Consider the following 17,712-nt stretch of genomic DNA (forward strand, 5'->3'; position numbering starts at 1 on the left):
AGAAATGGAGGAAGGTAAATGCATATATAGTCTGAGTCAGAAATTTTATGTGTGGGGATAAAGGAAGAAAACAATAGTTGGTTCTGTTCTGTCATCATCTATAGATGATTCCTACTTACATGTGATTGGATGATATGAAGTCATAGTTCCTTTAGGGCTAAACAGAGATTTTCCTCCTAATATATCTCTTCTGTTTTTTCTTGCACAGAGGCAAGGACCTAGCAACACTTATGAAGATCCTCGAATGACCTGTGGTTTCCAGTCCAGTTATCACCAGCAAAGACCTTGCTACCCGTTTTGGGATGAGATGGCAACTCAGGAAGTTCCTACTGGGCTTGAACACTGTGTCTCAGGTAGGAACAGAAACAAAAGCTGGGAATGAGGATAGAGTTGAAGGACAGTGGAAATGTGATGAGGGCTGCATTCTTTCAAATAACAGCTGCCATGGCTTACGCGGGTACGGATGCTATTGTTCTTGAATGGAAAGTCCCGGGCCTTCTCCATAAATTTTGGGTTACTTTATTCCCCGACAGGAAGTCTAAACTCTAGGAATGGGCCCAAGAAAGGTTGCTTTAGGTCTCCAGCCTGCAAATAGTTTTGCCTATCCTGCATTTCCTGACACCCGTTTTGGCTGTTGTCAGAGAGCCTAGAAGTTTTGCAGTCACAGAGTCTGAGCTGGATAAACAGAGGTGTGTGAATTGCTTGGCCTTCTTAGAGAATACGCTTTCCCTCGATGGTCATCTGTTTCCATTGTTCCCGGCCTCTCTGTCCATGCCCACCTGGATCCCGCTTCTTTTTCCTCTGTCTCTCTCTCCCTTCTCTCTTTCCACTTGCTGGTGGCAGTGCTGCCCTCTGGTGAGTGGGAGTCTCCTCCAGAGAACTCTCAAATCAATGGATCTACATTCCCAGGGACCTCAGGAATCTGAAGTCCTCATCTCCATGCTGTTTTCAGGAGATACTGTTTCTCACAAATTCCATTAGTTCTTGGTTTACAGTGTTTTTTGTTTTGTTTTGTTTTTAAACAAAAAATGTTAAATTTGAATTTGGGAATTTTGAAATGATCTCTTCAGATATTAAGTTCACTTTTACATGAGACCTTGTTATGATAACATATTTGAATACCAAATAGCCAGTCAAAATCTGTGTTTTCTCTCAGGATGAATTCTTAGCATAAAAATGTCATTACTCTTACATGTTGGGAAAATGTAATTCTGGAGAATGACCTGGGCAGGGCATGGCAGGGGGAGTCACTAACTTGAAGGCTACTTTTTGGTTCAGTGTTATTTTACCCCACAACATTCTTTGGTCAATTACTTAAATAACAGTGGAGAAGTAAAATAAATGTTTGCTTTGTTGTCCATGCTTTATTGCTCATCGGGAATAAACAGACACAGGGCAAGATGCTGTGGCACTCCATGGGCTGTGTGTATGGTGGGTGAGGAGGCATGGGGAGTAGCTTTCCATTTGCCTGGTTTCTCTCTAGGGCAGAATGAAATCGATTCCTGTGTCCCATGTTCTCTTGACTCAATAGCCATTGATCTTTGAGGTATTCTTTGGCACTGCCCTGGATTGTAGACATAATAATATTTATGCTGTCACTTTCTGCTTGGTATCTTAGTTCCTCTAACCATAAATACAAATGTCTCAGCTACCTATCCATTTCACAAGGGAGCCAGGAGGATTTTGTACCTGCTGACAGGTCAGACTTAAGGACTAAAAATTTGAGGACGTGAGAAAAGTGATCCTTTAAAATTCTAAACAAAATAGGTTTTGTTTGTATAAGCAAAAGGTCAAAATGGCTGTGTTTATATTTGTATAATTCTTGAATCCTATTAATGCCACAAGGCTTAAGTCTTATATCTCCCAATGCAACTAAGATTAAAGCTGCCTTGCTTTAACACTTTCAGCTCTCGATGGTCTCCGCTTGCTACAAGTTACATCTTATTAACAGCTGAGGCCTTCTCCATTTGCCCATAGCCTGAAGATCAGAATGTCTCTTCTTCATAGCAAAGAGACATGGCCTTCCTTTTCATTAAACTGAAGTACATAAACTCCCTGTCAAGTTTCTCAAAGGTAAAGACGTTTTTATTTCATGGCCTATGAGACAGTGTCTGGGAAGCATATGAAGAACAGCTTTAAAATGCAAGGACTTACAGCAGGGTAATATCATCTTCTTCTCATAGTTTATAGTTGCAAGAAGGAAGCTGGGGTCACCCCGGCTTTTGGTAGGTCAAGAAGATTGGGGCATATAATAACCATTCCTAGAATGACCTGGGTTGCCATCAACTGCAGCTCAGAGATGGTACACAGCTTCCATCAGGGTGTGGCCCCTACCAGTTGGGGGCAATCTCTTCACAAATGTGATGGTTGTAGTTCCCACTGTCCTAGACTCCCTCTGATGGAAACATTTGGCAAGAACCCTGAGCCTTTCTAGCCCCTCCTTTAACTTTTGAGCTTCCCAGACGAAGGAGTTGGAGGGATTATTTCTGGGCTGTGGTCCAGCTCTCCTCAGCGATGGGTGTTGTTTGAACGGGGATTGTGGGGTTACAGGGAAGGGAGATGAAGACATGGACCAACCAGTGATTTCTCCAGCTGTGGTACATTTCCTTGGAGATGTGTTGAATATAAAGAAAGAGAAAAAATACTCGACATTTTTTTCATCTTCTTTTATCCTATTTATAACTTCAGTTTCCTTCCCGTCCTCCGTCTCATGGCTACTGCCCACCACTGCTCCCCCCTCACGTTCATGCTCTCAGAAGGGATGAATGAACTTCTTTTCCAAGGACTACACATCTGTCAGTGCAGAGAATACTGACAGGAGGGGCCATCAAGGAATGAGCAAGCCTTTTCAGAATGTTGATCCTATTCACGAAGGGGCAGAGGCTGAGGAGGAGGAGGAGGGGAGGAGGAGGATGAGGAGGGTGGCGGGAGGGTGGAGGGAAGGGGAAGAGAGAATCAAGCAGAGAGAAAGTATGAATGAGGGAAAGCCTTATCAGGTGAGTGGGAGAGAATACTAAGGCGCCAAGGCCTGTCGGGAATGGACTGGACAAAATAGATGATAAAGCGGGTGTGGTGGAAGAAAGAAGAGATGTGTGAAAATGGACAGAAAATAAAGGTGGATATTAGTAGCGTGGTAGGGAATAATGGGAAAGGAAGATGAAAGATGAATGGGAAAGGGAAAAAAAGTGGGGAGCCCAGAAAAAGACAAGGCAAGAACGGGAGGGGAAGATAACATGAAAGAGAAAAATAGATGAATCTGAGGACATTAGCTATACAGCTAAAAAGGGAAGCCACATTTGCATGCAATTGCCTGTGCAGCTGTACATTTCTTCACAACAATCTTGTAGTCATCATTTTCTTTCATTTCTACCTCCTCCTACCGTCCGCCTCTTCCCCCTCCTCCCTATCAGCCTGGAGCCATTAGCGAGAGCCAATGGGGCTGAGTGCTGGTGTTCTGCATGAATGAATGGGCCCTTTCTGTCTCAGCTTCTCGTCATCCTTCTGTTAGGGAACCTTGTGAATCAATGGAGCCTCTTACACAAGACACGGCTGAAATGTCTGTTACTGTTTATAGTCTGACTGGAGTGGAGCCACTGACCCTGCCTCCTCTCTGCTCCCTTCCTCTATTCTGTCCCTCAACCCCAGCCCTTTCTCTCCAACCACCATAACAAGAGTCATTTTTACGTTTCAGTTTCTTGCTCCTGTCTCTAAGAGCTCACTGACATGTTACCGTCATTAACTGTCATGACTGGTTCCCACCCACAGTCCTGTTGGATACACAGGGTAATGGTAGTGAGCCTCAGAGTTGTGACCAGACCTAGCTGAAGTCAGACGCTGACTGTTTTCCAAAACCGACATCAGAGACCCAACTGAGCACACAGGACACAAGACCTCAGTCCATCCCATCAATGCCAGCGGTCCATATTTGATTTCAACTTCACAGTTATGATGCTCATGAATGGTCATTGTTTGTATCAGAAAATATGATGCTTACTTAGCACTCTTCCAAAGTGTTATAGTATCAAATTATTTTTCGTTTCAAGGATGGATTTGTCTGAAATCAGCCAAACATACGGATGTGATGTTGTGAGCAAAGTACACTTTTGCAAAATACTTGCTTAGAGCTGGGAAGCAGCCTGGAGCTAGAGAACATAGGAAACACAACTTACCTTCATGAGAAGGAACCTATAGTCTTATTACCATGGTCTTTGATTTGAGAAACAAGAAAATACTTTTTCTTGTAGAATGCAGTTTGCTATGTCTTTGGTCACTGAACACTGTAAAACCTTCACTGAACCACATTCACAGCCTGTCTGCCACTTCCCATTCTTCATGAGAAAGGACATTTATTTAGTGTAGTAGGAAGGAACCCAGACGCTGGACCCGGGTTGCTTCTGTTTGCATCAGCTCTTCCTAACTGTGTGACCTTAGACAACTTAATCTTGTAACCCAGGTTCCGGATCTACACCGATGATTCTCCAAGCGTGGTCCCCAGACCAGCAGCACCACTATCATCTGAGAACTTGTTAGAAATGCAAAATCTTGAGCTGTACCCCAGACTTATCGAAGCAGAAACTCCCAGGGTACATGAGAATCACTTTAGGGCTTGTTAAGACACTGGTTACAGAGTTCTATCCCCAGGGTTTCTGATTCAGTGAGTCCAGGCTAAGGCTCAAAAATTTGCATTTCTAACAAGTTCTCAGGTGCTGCTGATGCTGCTGGTCTACAGAGCACACTTTGAGAACCACTAAGTTAATATGCGTAAAGCATAAAACAGTGCCATCACTTAGCAAGCCTGATATGAATATTTGCTATTATGACTCATTGACCCAAAGTGCATTTTGGGAGTCCAAACTGGGTTTCATTGAGTCAGAGAGTGACCCACTGATTGGTTGAACACGTTTGGTGACCAGTGCCATGCCCAGGATACTGAGAAAATATATGGAAAAGGGGAAGCCTCAGTTCTCCTTTAAAACAACTTTTATGCAAGTGTGTGTGTGGGTGTACATTTACATGCTAGAGCAAATGCTTTCCATATGAAATATTACACTTATTTATGACATAAAGTTTGGCAGTATTAATGTGTGGCTTTGGATCTCACTAGAATCTCTAAAACAAATTTACTAACAAAATGGTGGAACTAAAGAATGTCTTTCCGAGATAAACTCTGGAAGTTCAAGTGGGAGATACGCTGAGAGTCCCAGTTCATAGTCCCTCCTGGGGCTTTCTCAGACGGCCTAGCGGCTGGGAGAGATCAAACCTGGGCCAGTGTTTGGAAAGGGTTATCCACAACCAGGTGGGACGGCTCAGCAGGAAGCACAGATGCCTCCAGTTTGGCTTTTAAGTGTTGACAACGCTGAGGGAGTGCCAGAGAGACTTGTTAAAGGGAGACTCACCTTGCTCTGAAATGTTTATTCTTATGGCAGGTCTGGTGTTTCAGACTCTATCATCTGCTGCACCCCTCTCTTCTTTCCTCATTCAGGCTGTGCTTGTCTTTTCTAGAGGGTGTCTGTCAGGTTCTTTGTTCTTCAGAACAGTTCTGGGCCTGAGAGTGTGTGTGCTTTAGGGATGTTGTAACATTGGACGGTTACGATATTGGACTAAGGCTGTCCCTGAGAAGAGGCTGGATGCTTCTTCTCAGAGAAAACTTCCAGGGAGTCCAGGCGAAGTGAATTAGAAACACAACTGGGCCACTCCGGCCTCATGATTTTATTTTATTCTTTCAATTTTCTAGCTCAGTGAGGAACTGTCTATGCTAATGCCCAACTATTTTCTAGCACAAGACTAGGGAAAGAAACTCCTGTCTTTAAAGAAAGTCCGAACATTAAGGGAGTTGGGGAAACGTGGACCTTTTTGGATTCTGCCTGGATGGCTGTGCTGTTTGGGAGGAGCAAGCTGCAACCCTATCTCAGGTTCCAGCCTTTCACAGAAGCCAGGGGAGAGTACTGAGCGAAGTCTGATGCAGGAACAGCCTTGCCACATATCTCCATCCCATCTCTGAGAGGGCCAGGGAAAGAGGAAGGAAAGCAAGGCCAGCCTAGCCCAAGCAGTCCACTAGGGAGAGTCCGCATGCCGAATATCTCCCGCACACTCGCTCTGAGATTCTGCGAATGCCTGACCCTATTCTCCGTAAGTGGAGGGCATGGCCCTGATCAGCTGTGGACTGAAGTTGCTCCTGCTTCCTACACGGCCTCTTTCTTGTTCCTCCCACCTCCTGCTGCCTTGGTAGCTTCCGAGCTGGTACTATTTCGTATTCAGATTACAAGGTCTTTTGGTATACATTTTGAGTATAATTGAAGAGTGTTAAGTCTAAGCAGCGGGTTTGGCCTGGTGTTGTGGGAAGAGCCAGCCTATGCCTCAAGACCCCACCAGCACTGCCCGGTACAGGCCCTCAGCCTTGGCTAAGTCCCCTGAGCTTCCCAACCCTCACCGTTCACAGGTGAAATACACTCTTTCTAAAGAGTTCGTGTCCACTGCACGAGGGTAGTATACTTAAAAGGTCATGGCCTATCGCAGGGGACCAACAAATAAACGCTGCTTTTCTTCTTTTTCCTTTCGCCATGGTGTGAGTGTGGATTTAGGCGAATCAAAGACACCAGATGCCCACTCACATCTGAGTCCTGCCCACTCTTATCTTGCTCAAGGCTAAGGTGCTGGCATCTGCCCACTGTGCCCTTCACTGTGCCTCATTTCACCAGCGAAAGGAGAGGCCAGCCTGGCGAGGGCCAGAAAGAGCTGCACGCCCAGGTTAGAGACCAGAGACCCCATGCTCTCAGGAGTGACCCCAACAGCCCCGAGGAAGGAGGGCTTGGAAAGGCCTTTACAAATGTAAATCACCCCTCTAGGTCCCTGGGAAGGAAGGAAACCAAGACAAAGAAACCGAAGCCTCCAGGCTGGGTTCGTGGAGTGACTGGAAAGGCAAGCCCTCCGCGGGCCCTCGGACTCGCAGCTTCTCAAACATCCTAGCAAGTAACAGCATTGCGCTGGGACTCCCAGGAGGCTGCGGAGGAAAAAAACGTTCTCTCAACTTTTTCAAACCACAAATATTTAGTCCGAGTTGGGAAAAGGTCCCTGGGGCACCGAGTTCTTTTGCGATTCAAGCAGTTTGACCCCTCTCCTGGAACTCCTCGCACGGGGGTGGGACGGTGGACGCCGCTGGCTGGCGTCAGGCCCCGCTCGGCTCCGGCCGCGGCACTGGGTGAATGGACATCTTCGGGTGGGCCGATGAGGTGGGAGCCGGAGCCCAGCAGAGGGGCGAGGGGCGCGTGAGAGTGGAGGGTGGGGGCGGGCTGCGCCGCAGGGACAGCCCGTAGTGCTGTGTCTGGCCGCCTAGAGACACGGGCTCTCTCTCCAGATGTTCACTGTGTTTATAGCTGCCGAGGCAGGAGACCCAGCTCCCTCATTAATAAGTTGCTTTCTTGCACTGCAGCCAGGGGTCTCAGCCCGGAGCCTGCAGCTGGAGGAGGCGGCCCGCTCCCCTCCCCCAGCCTCCCGGTCCCTAACCCCACCCCGCCTTCCTCCCCTGCAATCCTCCCAAAATACACGAGCACACAAAAAGAAAAACACCAGCAGATTTTTTATTTCAGAGAGTAAACACTTGGGCCATGGGGGTCTGGAGGTTATGGGAAAAGAGGAAACCATCAGGCTAATCAGGCAGCACACACTTCCCCTGCTGAAATAAAACAGAAATCATTGCTCCGCAGGGCGGGAGGGTTAACCCCGGCGCTGCCAGCAACGCGGGCGCAGGCGAAGCCGGCCCGGAGCTGGGGCCTCCCGGGACGAGCTTTCCACTCCCAGGAGAGGAGGGAGGAGAGGACGGGCGTGGGCTGCCTCGGCCCGAACCTCGCCCTTCGGCCTGTGGCAGCGCCTGGGCTCCAAGCGGGGCTTAAGAAATAGACGGTTGGAACAGAAGAGATTCTGGGCTTAGATTTAGTTTTGCAAGAGGTTACAGGGAGTTCTAGATAGGTTGGGGAGATAGAGAGATAGGTAAGAGTGTGTGTCGTTACCGTTTAGCAAAGGATCAAGAGAGCTGGGTAGGGCTGGTTGGGGCACGGGTTTCAGCTCTGCCACCCACCAGCTGTGCAACCCTGGACGAATCACTGAACCCTCTGAGCCTCAGTTTCCTCGTTTGTAATATGATAGTGCCCACCTCACAGAATTACTGTGAAGAAAGAAATTAAAAAAAAAAAACATATTGAATGTGGAAATGGCAAAGCACCAGGCATGGCATGGAGAAGGCTCTTAACTCTGATTTCATAGGTTACCTTTTCATACATTACTGTAATTGCCCAGGGTTCCCCTCCCTCCTTTTCTTCCTTCGTCTCTCACTCCCTCACTTCTTTTTCTTTCTCTTCCCTTCCCTTCCCTTTCTTTCCTTTCCTTTCTCACTCTTTTTTTCTTTCTTTCTCTCTTTTTTTTCCCCTATTGAATGCCTCCAATTTCCATCTTCACTGACTTGTTCCCTCACTGCTGTCTGAAGAGCATAACTAGCTCATGGGACAGAGGTCATCAGTCAAACATGAAACCTAATTGCACTCTGAGAAAAATCACCTTCCCACGGAAGCATGGGGCAACCTTGGCTGTCCCCAAAGCTGCCAGTGTGAGTGGCCCCTCAGCTTTCAGTCCAGACCCTGCCCCACATCTTGATCTAGTCAGTTGGCCACACCCTCCCCATCATCCCTATTTTTAAAAATAGGGATATGCTTCTCCCACTCCATTCCTGGACATCCTAGTTAGATTCCTCATGACCTTTGAAGAATTGTTTGCCTCTTTCAAACTTTCTTGCTATTTAAGAAAACAGGACTTTGGGATCTCTGTTAGGTGGGATTAAAAAAAAAAACAAAAAAAGCCACCAATTTTCAATGTTGTGTCATCAGTCTTTTCCATACCTCCTGAGACTTGCTGAAGTAGTGCCTGAGAGGCAGAAATACCAGTGATTTAAGTAGCTACAGAGTTCCAGTTGCCTTTGCCATTTTTACTGGCTATCTTACATGCCTCACACATTTTTAAAAAATCAATCTTGACAACTTTCTGCCATGCCTTAGACCTGCTGTTTCTCATGGAGCAGGGGTTCTTGCCCAGGAGAGTTTCAGGAAAGTGTGATCCTGCTGAAATTTTGTGCAGAAATTTTTCTAAGGATCTGTAGCTTTCCTCTGATTCTCAGAGTTGTCTGAGACTCCCAAAGAGGTTAAAAACTACTGTTCCTTTTACCTTCCTGCGGCACTTAGCACATTGTACTTCTAGAGTATGCAATGCATATTTTGTTGAACCGGGATGAATTCTCTGGTATAAACTTCCTTCCTATAAATCCCTTCTCCCTGCTCTGGGCAGTCCCAAGAGAGTGTATTTAAATCTGGAAGTTGTTTCCATTCCATTGTCTCAGAGACAGAAGCATTGCAGCCTTGCCCAAAGTCTAGCCAGATCTCTCCTTTTTCTTTAACATATCTTTTTATTTCATGCTCCTCAGGATGATCTCTGCAAACACCCCAGGAAAACTGTGGACCTGGGACCTCCCTAAAGTGAGCTGGAGGTAGGGATGGGGAGCTTCAGTCTGTGTCAAAGCACCACAGGAAAGTCACGCTATGATCTGCATCTCATGGACTTTCTAGTACACAGTAGATTTTCCCCAGCATCCTTATGTCATATAGGGAAGAAAAGATGTAGAAATAGTGCCCCTAAAGGGGATAGGGGTGCAGAAATCCAGAGCTAACACCTTCCCCCCTGAAAACAATGTACACTTGGCTCTTCGTATCCATGGGTTCTGCATTCATAGCTTCAACCAACTTCAGAGCAAAAAAAAATTTTTTTTAAAGAATATTTGCATCCGTACTGAACATGTACTGACTTTTTCTTGTCATTATTCCCTAAACAATACAGTATAACAACTATTTACATATCATTCACATTGTATTAGGTATTATAAGTAAATTTGAGATGACTTGAAGTGTATAGGAGGATGTGCATAGGTTATTTGCAAATACTACACCATTTTATATCAGGGACTTGAGCGTATATGAATTTTGGTATCTTAGGCAAGGGGTTGTCCTGGAACCAATCCCTCATGGCCAAGAGACTGTATACAGGAATGACTATGGCAGAAAAACTCCTGGATGCTACAGACTCTTTCAGTGCACTGCCCCTGAACCAAGGTCATTCTTTTGGAGTCTTAGCCCTCATTTCTGATCATTAGCTTCTGTTGGAACCATTGACTGTTAACATCTGCTGCTACAAACTCACTTAGACAAGAGGAGGCCATTTTCAGACTTCTTCAGTCTAGACAGATTACCCAACCCAAGTTAACTACTTTGAATTTCCCAGCAACGTCTTAGCATTTCCATCTTTGGTCAATACATCAGGTGGATATTCTTAGCTGAGCAGGGCTTAGAGCTTGCATCCTGGTGAACGTTCACTGGTTGAATTTTGGATTTTATAATGAAAGTGGCTAGCTCCTTGAGACAGAAATGCCTGTGGGCTGTTCCTGGAGAGTTGAGTAGAGATCAGAAATAATAGAAAGTTGTTGTGCTCACTTCAACCATATCTGAAATATTTGGAGATCTCATCAATACTTTGGGCTTTAAAAACTCAGAATTTAAAGTTTCTGAACAATAAAACTACCATGATGCCACATTTTCTTGAATTTTAATCTTTTGTTGTGTTTTTAACATGGGTTAGATCCCTCTGAACTTCCCGTTAGATATCTGTGCATATTTCTATGTTGCTTCTGAACTGATTAATTGTAAATTAAAATATAGATGAAAAATAGTTCATAGCCCATTCTTTTTCAATTCTAGTAATCTTATTCCAGAAAGTCCAAAAGAAGGCCTGTTCTTCTAGAGCTGCTTGAAAGGTACAGTGGTTAACATTCATTAAACGCCTTCTGTATGCCGAGGATTGCACATATGTGGTCTTGTGCTTTTACAATATTCCTGTGAGGGTGATACTATTCTCATTTTACAGATGAGATAAATAAGACTCAGAGAGGTCAACTTACCTCCCCAAAGAAGCCTAACTAATTCTGGGAGGCAGGTTGGTAATTAAACGTAAATATTCCTCCAAAGTGCATGTTCCTAACAACCATACACATTTTGCCTGCCCAAACATTTGTTCACATCTTCATTGCTGTGACAATTGCCCACCTCCAGGATAAGAATAGATAAGCTTTTCTAGCTTTCCCACAAAGCAGAGACCCATGAAAATTCCACAGGGATGTAAAAGGGAAAACGAGACCCTGTTACCTGATTTCTTTTATATCTTCTGTCTGGTTTCTTGGAGTCCCATATTGGTCATTTAAGGGCACGAGGAAGCCTGATAATTTGCAAAGCGCCTCCAGAGAATGGTTTTTCCTTTGTTGGGCATTCAGTTAGGGTCTAGGGGGTTTGCTTACCTCTTCACCTAAGCATCATACTCCCTTTGTCCCCTTACACTGCCCCAACCCCAACCAGCCAGCTCCGTGAGCAGACAGAGTCACTGAGCAAGACTAAACCCTAAGAAGTTTCTGAAAGGTTATACCCTTGAAGCTACCCACAGTGTACATAGCACGTGCTGAAGTTTACACAGACTTCCCAGACCTCTGAATAGAGAGACTAATTGTGGGGAAGCTGCTTTTCAGCACACAGGATGGGCTGTTCCCTGTGGGTTTTACTATCAAAAGGCTTTTAAAAGTGCAGTGTAGCCATTGTTGAATATTTCACAATGAATTAAATACCATTTCTCTCCTCGCAGCTGTTCCATGTGAGTGAGTGTAGAGTGCATTTTTTTTCCTTTTCCTGGCAGAAGACGTCTGCTGTATAAACCTAAGCACTGGGGTAATGAGATTATTTGTGTGCGAATTCTTTAGGAAAAGCATTTCTTTATTTTAAACTCAATGTGATGCAGAGCTGCTGCTCTGGAGACGGGGAGAGGGAGAGCCTTGGAAAAGAATGGAATTGCAATGTCTTTGAGCAGAACTGGGAGAAGGCAGGGGTGAGGGGCTCAGGGATTAGGCTTGTAGCCGCAGTACATTTATCTATATTTCCCTACATTTCCCTAGGGCTGCCTGCATCTCTCAGCCCTACTAACTGGGCTACAGAAGAGGGAAGTTCCAAATATATATATATACATTTTTTTTTTTTAGTAAACAATTAATCACTTTTCCATCTGCCCTTTCAAAATTCCTTTCTGATCTCACAGGTTTTTAAAGCAGTTGAAGAAACAGATTGCTCTATGCCTATGTTTATCTCAAAGAGCTTTTAATATAATTTAAATTATAAAATATATAAGGAACTGACTTTCTTATGACATTTAGGGCAGTTTCCTCAATTTGGACATACTCAGCTTTAATAGTATCATACCATTAAGTGTTATAACATGTATCTACACATCTCTTGCTTGACTTTTCAGAGTTTTCATTTATCTTTCACCGACACTGAGCTTCAGGTGAGCAGTGAGTTGGAATTAAGTATAAAATTAATGAAGATTAAATACAAGTGTAGACTTAACTCTTCCTAAAATGTCATCAGGGAGTCAGCAGCTGTTTTTTAGATCCACTGAAGACTAAGAACACAATGAGATTAAATGGAAAAAGAGGGATTTAGATTAGTGAGGGGAAAATATGACTCTGAAATCCATTATTAGAGTTTATAAATTACCTCTCCTCTCAAATATCTTTCAGGATATTTCAGAAGGAGTATGAGTAATTTTTTTATTATTATCCTTCTGGTTCTATCACGTAAGATAAAATTTTCACAACCTTTTAAGGGAACTTAAGGAACTTAAGGGAATGTTTTAGGAAATTATTGAGTGGGAAAGAGCAGGCCAGATGTGAAAGGAGAGACGTTGAGTTTGAGAGTAATCTTTTAATTCTGCTGTAGTGAGAGAGGAGGAGGCATGAACTGGGAATGTTGATATGAAAACTCAACCAGTAGATTTTTGGGGCTAAGGATAGAAGGTCTGAAATGTACTTCTGCACCTCCCCCATTGTTACTGGTCACTTACTTTTTTCATTTTCCAAACTTCCCAATGCCTATGTCAGAATGGGCAGGTGGAGAGTGATCATTTTTCCCTGTGTTTAACAGAAGGGGAAGTTCTGCTGCAAAGATGGGGGAGAGAATCTATGCTGTCCTAGTAGCTTTGAAATGCATAATCTTTTCCCTCTTCCTGGCTGTGAACTAGTACTTTTCTATGTGCATATATATCACATTCAGTTTATTTTGAAAAAATACCTCTTTAAATATTTTTTTTTTTTTTTTTTTGAGGCAGAGTTTTGCTCTTTTCGCCAGGGCTGGAGTGCAATGGCACGATCTGGGCTCACTGCAACCTCCGCCTCCAGGGTTCAAGCAATTCTCCTGTCTCAGCCTCCCGAGTAGCTGGGATTATAGTCGCTTGCCACCATGCCTGGCTAGTTTTTGCATTTTTTAGTAGAGATGGGTTTTCACCATGTTAGCCAGGCTGGTCCTGAACTCCTGACCTCAGGTAATCCACCCATCTCGGCCTCCCAAAGTGCTGGGATTACAGGTGTGAGCCACCACGCGGGGCCTAAAGAAAATTTATAAATCAAAGAATAATAGGGAGGAAAGGCATTTTGGTGTCATCACTTAAGGGTTAATACATGGTGGGTGTGTTCCATGGGTATTTTTTGTGACTAGTGTTCACCTGAGTCACACACAGATACCTCAGACTTAAAACTGAGCTCACTGCTTTCTCTTGACTCTGTAACCTGTAACTCTGTAGCTAGTGGAGGGGTTGTTGCTGTCTTTATCCTCCCTCTTGTTTTGATGAAGGTCACTATCAGCTACCAATCACCAGGCTAAAGAACTGGTAGTTATTGACTCCCTCTCCCATTTTTTTTTTTTTAAATACCTTAACACTTGTGTTGGTTAAGGAAGGATCTTTTTGTTTGTAAGTGGCAGAAACCTGACTCAAACTAGCTTCAGTGTAAGAAAGAATTTCCTGACTTAACAGATGGGAAGTCCAGTAGAAGAGTCAGCCTGGGGATTCTAGGGAATCCAATAATCTTCCCAAGTCTCTCTTTTTTTACCCTCCTCCTCCTCCCTCTTCTCCTCTTCCTGCTCTTCCTCCTCCCTCTTCCCCTTTTCCTTTTCTCTCATTCTAGCTCACATCTGTTTTGGTGGAAGAAGAGAAGTCCATAGTCATAGACCTCATTAAAGAATGCCTTGTTCATAATGGTTATATATAAAATTCCTGGTCTGTGAGCCTATCCCCAAGGCAATGAATGAAATAATGGGGCTGAGGCATTCTAATTCACCATGTGAGACATGTACCACCTTTGTGAATAGACGGTGTAGGGGGTACTGTGATCAGCAGTTTCACCAGAGCTATACTGTGTAAAAAAGAGACAGTTTCCTAAAGGAAAATGGGGGGTCCTGTACTGGAAAAAGAAGGAAAAGACTACAGATAGAAAAGCAGCAGACAGCCACTATATTTTCATATTCAGTCACAAGTCCCACTGACTTTATCTTCCCCGTAGCTCTCGTATGGAGCCCTTATTATAATCAATATCTGTGCTGAGACCCCAATTGTGTTCCCATGATACTGGTGAATACCTGTATTGTAGAGATCATTGCACCATATTGCAATCATTGTTTTGTCTTTCCTCTGAGACTATATACAGCTTGAGGTCAGGGGCTTTGTCCTTGTCATGTTTCTGGTACCTAGCAGAGTGCCTACATTGCCACGGACACTCAGTTAAGGTCTGTGGAGAACCAAACCAGGTTATTAAATTAATCTGTCAGGATCATTGTGGGTACTACCCAAGATGTTAAAGATTGGTTCAGAAGTAACAAAAATTAAAACAAAACAAAAGAAAACACAAACTTTGCAGTAATTTAAAATAAAACCCAAAGATCAGCTCAGAAGACTTTTTGTGTTATGGTTCCTCTCATTCTAAGGCAAAAGGACTTCACCATTTATTTCTGTATCCTCAATGCCTAGCCTAATACTTGCCACAGAGCAGAGGATTTGATAAATATTTGTATCCTGGTTGTCCAAACTTGTCCTAGCTAGTGGAGGGATGGTTGGTGTCTTGGTCCTCAGTTAGATCATGGGTAATTCCAAGTTACTGACTAGTTTAGGGTGTTAGTGACATTAGAGCATCTTTATTTTGTCCCTTATTAATCAACACATATTTATTAAGCCCTTGTTCTTCATGAGGCATTGGGGCTATAAAGTGTGGTTCAGTCTCATCCTCAAGGAACATCATGCAACCTGGCTGCTGTGCTGAGACGGACACAGCCAAGCTGGCAGAGCTGGTGAGCACCAGGGGACTGGGAATGATGAGAGGGATGGTCCTGTTGAGACTAGAATTATGGAGAGACCCTCCTGAGGCCTCCCAATCACGTGAAATTGAGGGTGAGCGGGTTTGCCTTGGGGAGCACTCATTCATCCAAACTTAGTCAGCAGAATGAGGACAGAGCTCGATTTGGAAAGGGGTTGTTTCACTGGTGTTTGGAAGAGTGGCCACTCCGGCTCTGCTTTATGTATCCTTGAGCGTTGTTATTCTTTCTTCTCTCCCCCGTGTTGATTTTCACCTCCCTCACCCTGGTCTGGCCTCTCCGTGGCCTTCCTGCCGCTTTCAGAGATGAGCTTAGACTCCACACGGGGCTCCCAACCTGAATGAAATCTCCCATTCCTGGGGCCGCTGCTCCCTCACTTCATTAGTGCTCCTTGCTGTTTATAAAGCCAGGAGATAATATTTTTTAAATTCCATTTGGAGTTTCCAGGGCAGCCTCTCTCTAAGCCACTTAGGAAGTTTAGAAAAGAAGGTCACGGAAATGTTAGACGTTTTTCCACTGAACTCTGCTGAAGCAAACGGTCTTAAGATGATGTTCATAGACCCCACTGGGCAGGCTTTCCTGGGTGATAGGAAATTCTCCCTCTTTTTTTGTCTTACCTTCACCTCCAGAAAACAAACTTTTTTCTTTTAAACAGTTTATTGAGGTGAGCTTTATTGAGATATAATTCACATACTATACAATTCGCCTATTTAAAGTGTACAATTTAAGTTCTTTTTAGTGTATTTACAGTATTGTGCAGCTATCATCGCAATTTAATTTTAGAACATTTTTCTTCTTCTTTTTTGTTTTTTTTGAGATGGAATTTCTCTCTTGTTGCCCAGGCTGGAGTACAATGGCACAATCTCTGCTCACTGCATCCTCCGTCCGCCTCCTGGGTTGAAGTGATTCTCCAGTCTCAGACTCCTGAGTAGCTGGGATAACAGGCGCCTGCCACCACACCCGGCTAATGTTTTGTGTTTTTAGTACAGACAAGGTTTTACCATGTTGGTCAGACTGGTCTCCAACTCCTGACCTCAGGTGATCTGCCCGCCTTGGCCTCCCAAAGTCCTGGGATTACAGGCATGACCCACTGCGCCCGGCAACATTTTTATTCTTCTTAACAGAAATCCTATATCCATTAGCAGTCGATCTTCATTCTTTCTCATTCCTCCTACCTCCAGACCTCAACAGCTACTGGTCTAATTTCTATCTTTATAAATTTGCCTATTCTGGAATTCTCAAAAGTAGAGTTATACAATATGTGACCTTTTGTGACTGGCCACTAAGCATAATATTTTCAGGTTTCACCTATGTTCTAGCAGGCATCAGCATTTCCTTTTATCATCAAAATAGTATTCCATTATATGGCCATGGCACATTTTATTTATCCATAATTTGATGGCCATTTAGGTGCTTTTCACTTTGTGATTTTTATAAATAAGGCTGCTATTAACATTAATGTACAAGTTTTTTGTGTGAATATGTTTTCATTTCTCCAGGGGTAGAATTTCTGGGTCATATGGTAACTCTATTTGTGGAACTGCCCAACTGTTTTTGAAAGTGGCTGCTTCATTTTACATTCCTACTAGCAATGTAAGAGGGTTCCAATTTATCCTCATGGTGAATGAGCAGTAGTATTTCATTGTCGTTTTGATTTGCATTTCTTTAATAATTAATGATATTGAGCTTTTCTCATGTGTTTACCGGTCTTTTGTATACCTTCTTTGGAGAAATGTCTGTTAAAATCTTTGGCCCGTTTTTAAATTGGGTTGTCTTTTTATTGTTGAGTTGTAAGAGTTCTTTACATAGTCTGAATACAAGTCCCTTATCAGGCATATAATTTACAAATATTTTCTCCCATAAAGTGAGTTGTCTTTTTACTTTCTGGATGTTTAGAATTTGCAGCACCATAGGTTTTAGATTTGGTATAGCCCAATTTATCTATTTTTTCTTTTTTTTCTAGTGCTTTCAGCATTGTACCTAAGAAATTATTGCCCAACACAAGGTTATGAAGATTTAATCTTGTTTTTTCTTATATGAGCTTTATAGCTTTAGCTCTTACATTTATGTCTCTTATCCACTTAGAGTTAACTTTTATGCACAAAGGTCCAGTTTCTTTTTCATATGTGTATCTGGTTGTCCCCTATTATTTGTTAAAAGAGTATTCTTGGCCGGGCACGGTGGCTCACGCTTGTAATCCCAGCACTTTGGGAGGCCGAGGCGGGCGGATCACGAGGTCAGGAGATCGAGACCACGGCGAAACCCCGTCTCTACTAAAAATACAAAAAAATTAGCCGGGCGTGGTGGCGGGTGCCTGTAGTCCCAGCTACTCAGAGAGGCTGAGGCAGGAGAATGGCGTGAACCCGGCAGGCAGAGCTTGCAGGCTTGCAGTGAGCCGAGATTGTGCCACTGCACTCCAGCCTGGGTGACAGAGCAAGACTCT

At 43.9% G+C, this 17,712-nt stretch overlaps 1 protein-coding gene across 1 annotated transcript in view; it reads left to right on the plus strand.

Annotated features, from left to right (window-relative positions):
- The window catches only part of ETS1 (ETS proto-oncogene 1, transcription factor), a 128,540-nt gene that overhangs the window by 30,273 nt on the left and 80,555 nt on the right, over positions 1–17,712 (plus strand). Inside the window, exon 3 of the mRNA XM_012496006.2 lies at positions 209–353. Coding sequence (XP_012351460.1) covers positions 209–353 — 145 coding nt within the window. The remainder of the gene's footprint in view (positions 1–208; positions 354–17,712) is intronic.

The sequence above is a fragment of the Nomascus leucogenys genome, chromosome 15, assembly GCF_006542625.1.
Source record: "Nomascus leucogenys isolate Asia chromosome 15, Asia_NLE_v1, whole genome shotgun sequence".
NCBI classification, from domain to species: domain Eukaryota; kingdom Metazoa; phylum Chordata; class Mammalia; order Primates; family Hylobatidae; genus Nomascus; species Nomascus leucogenys.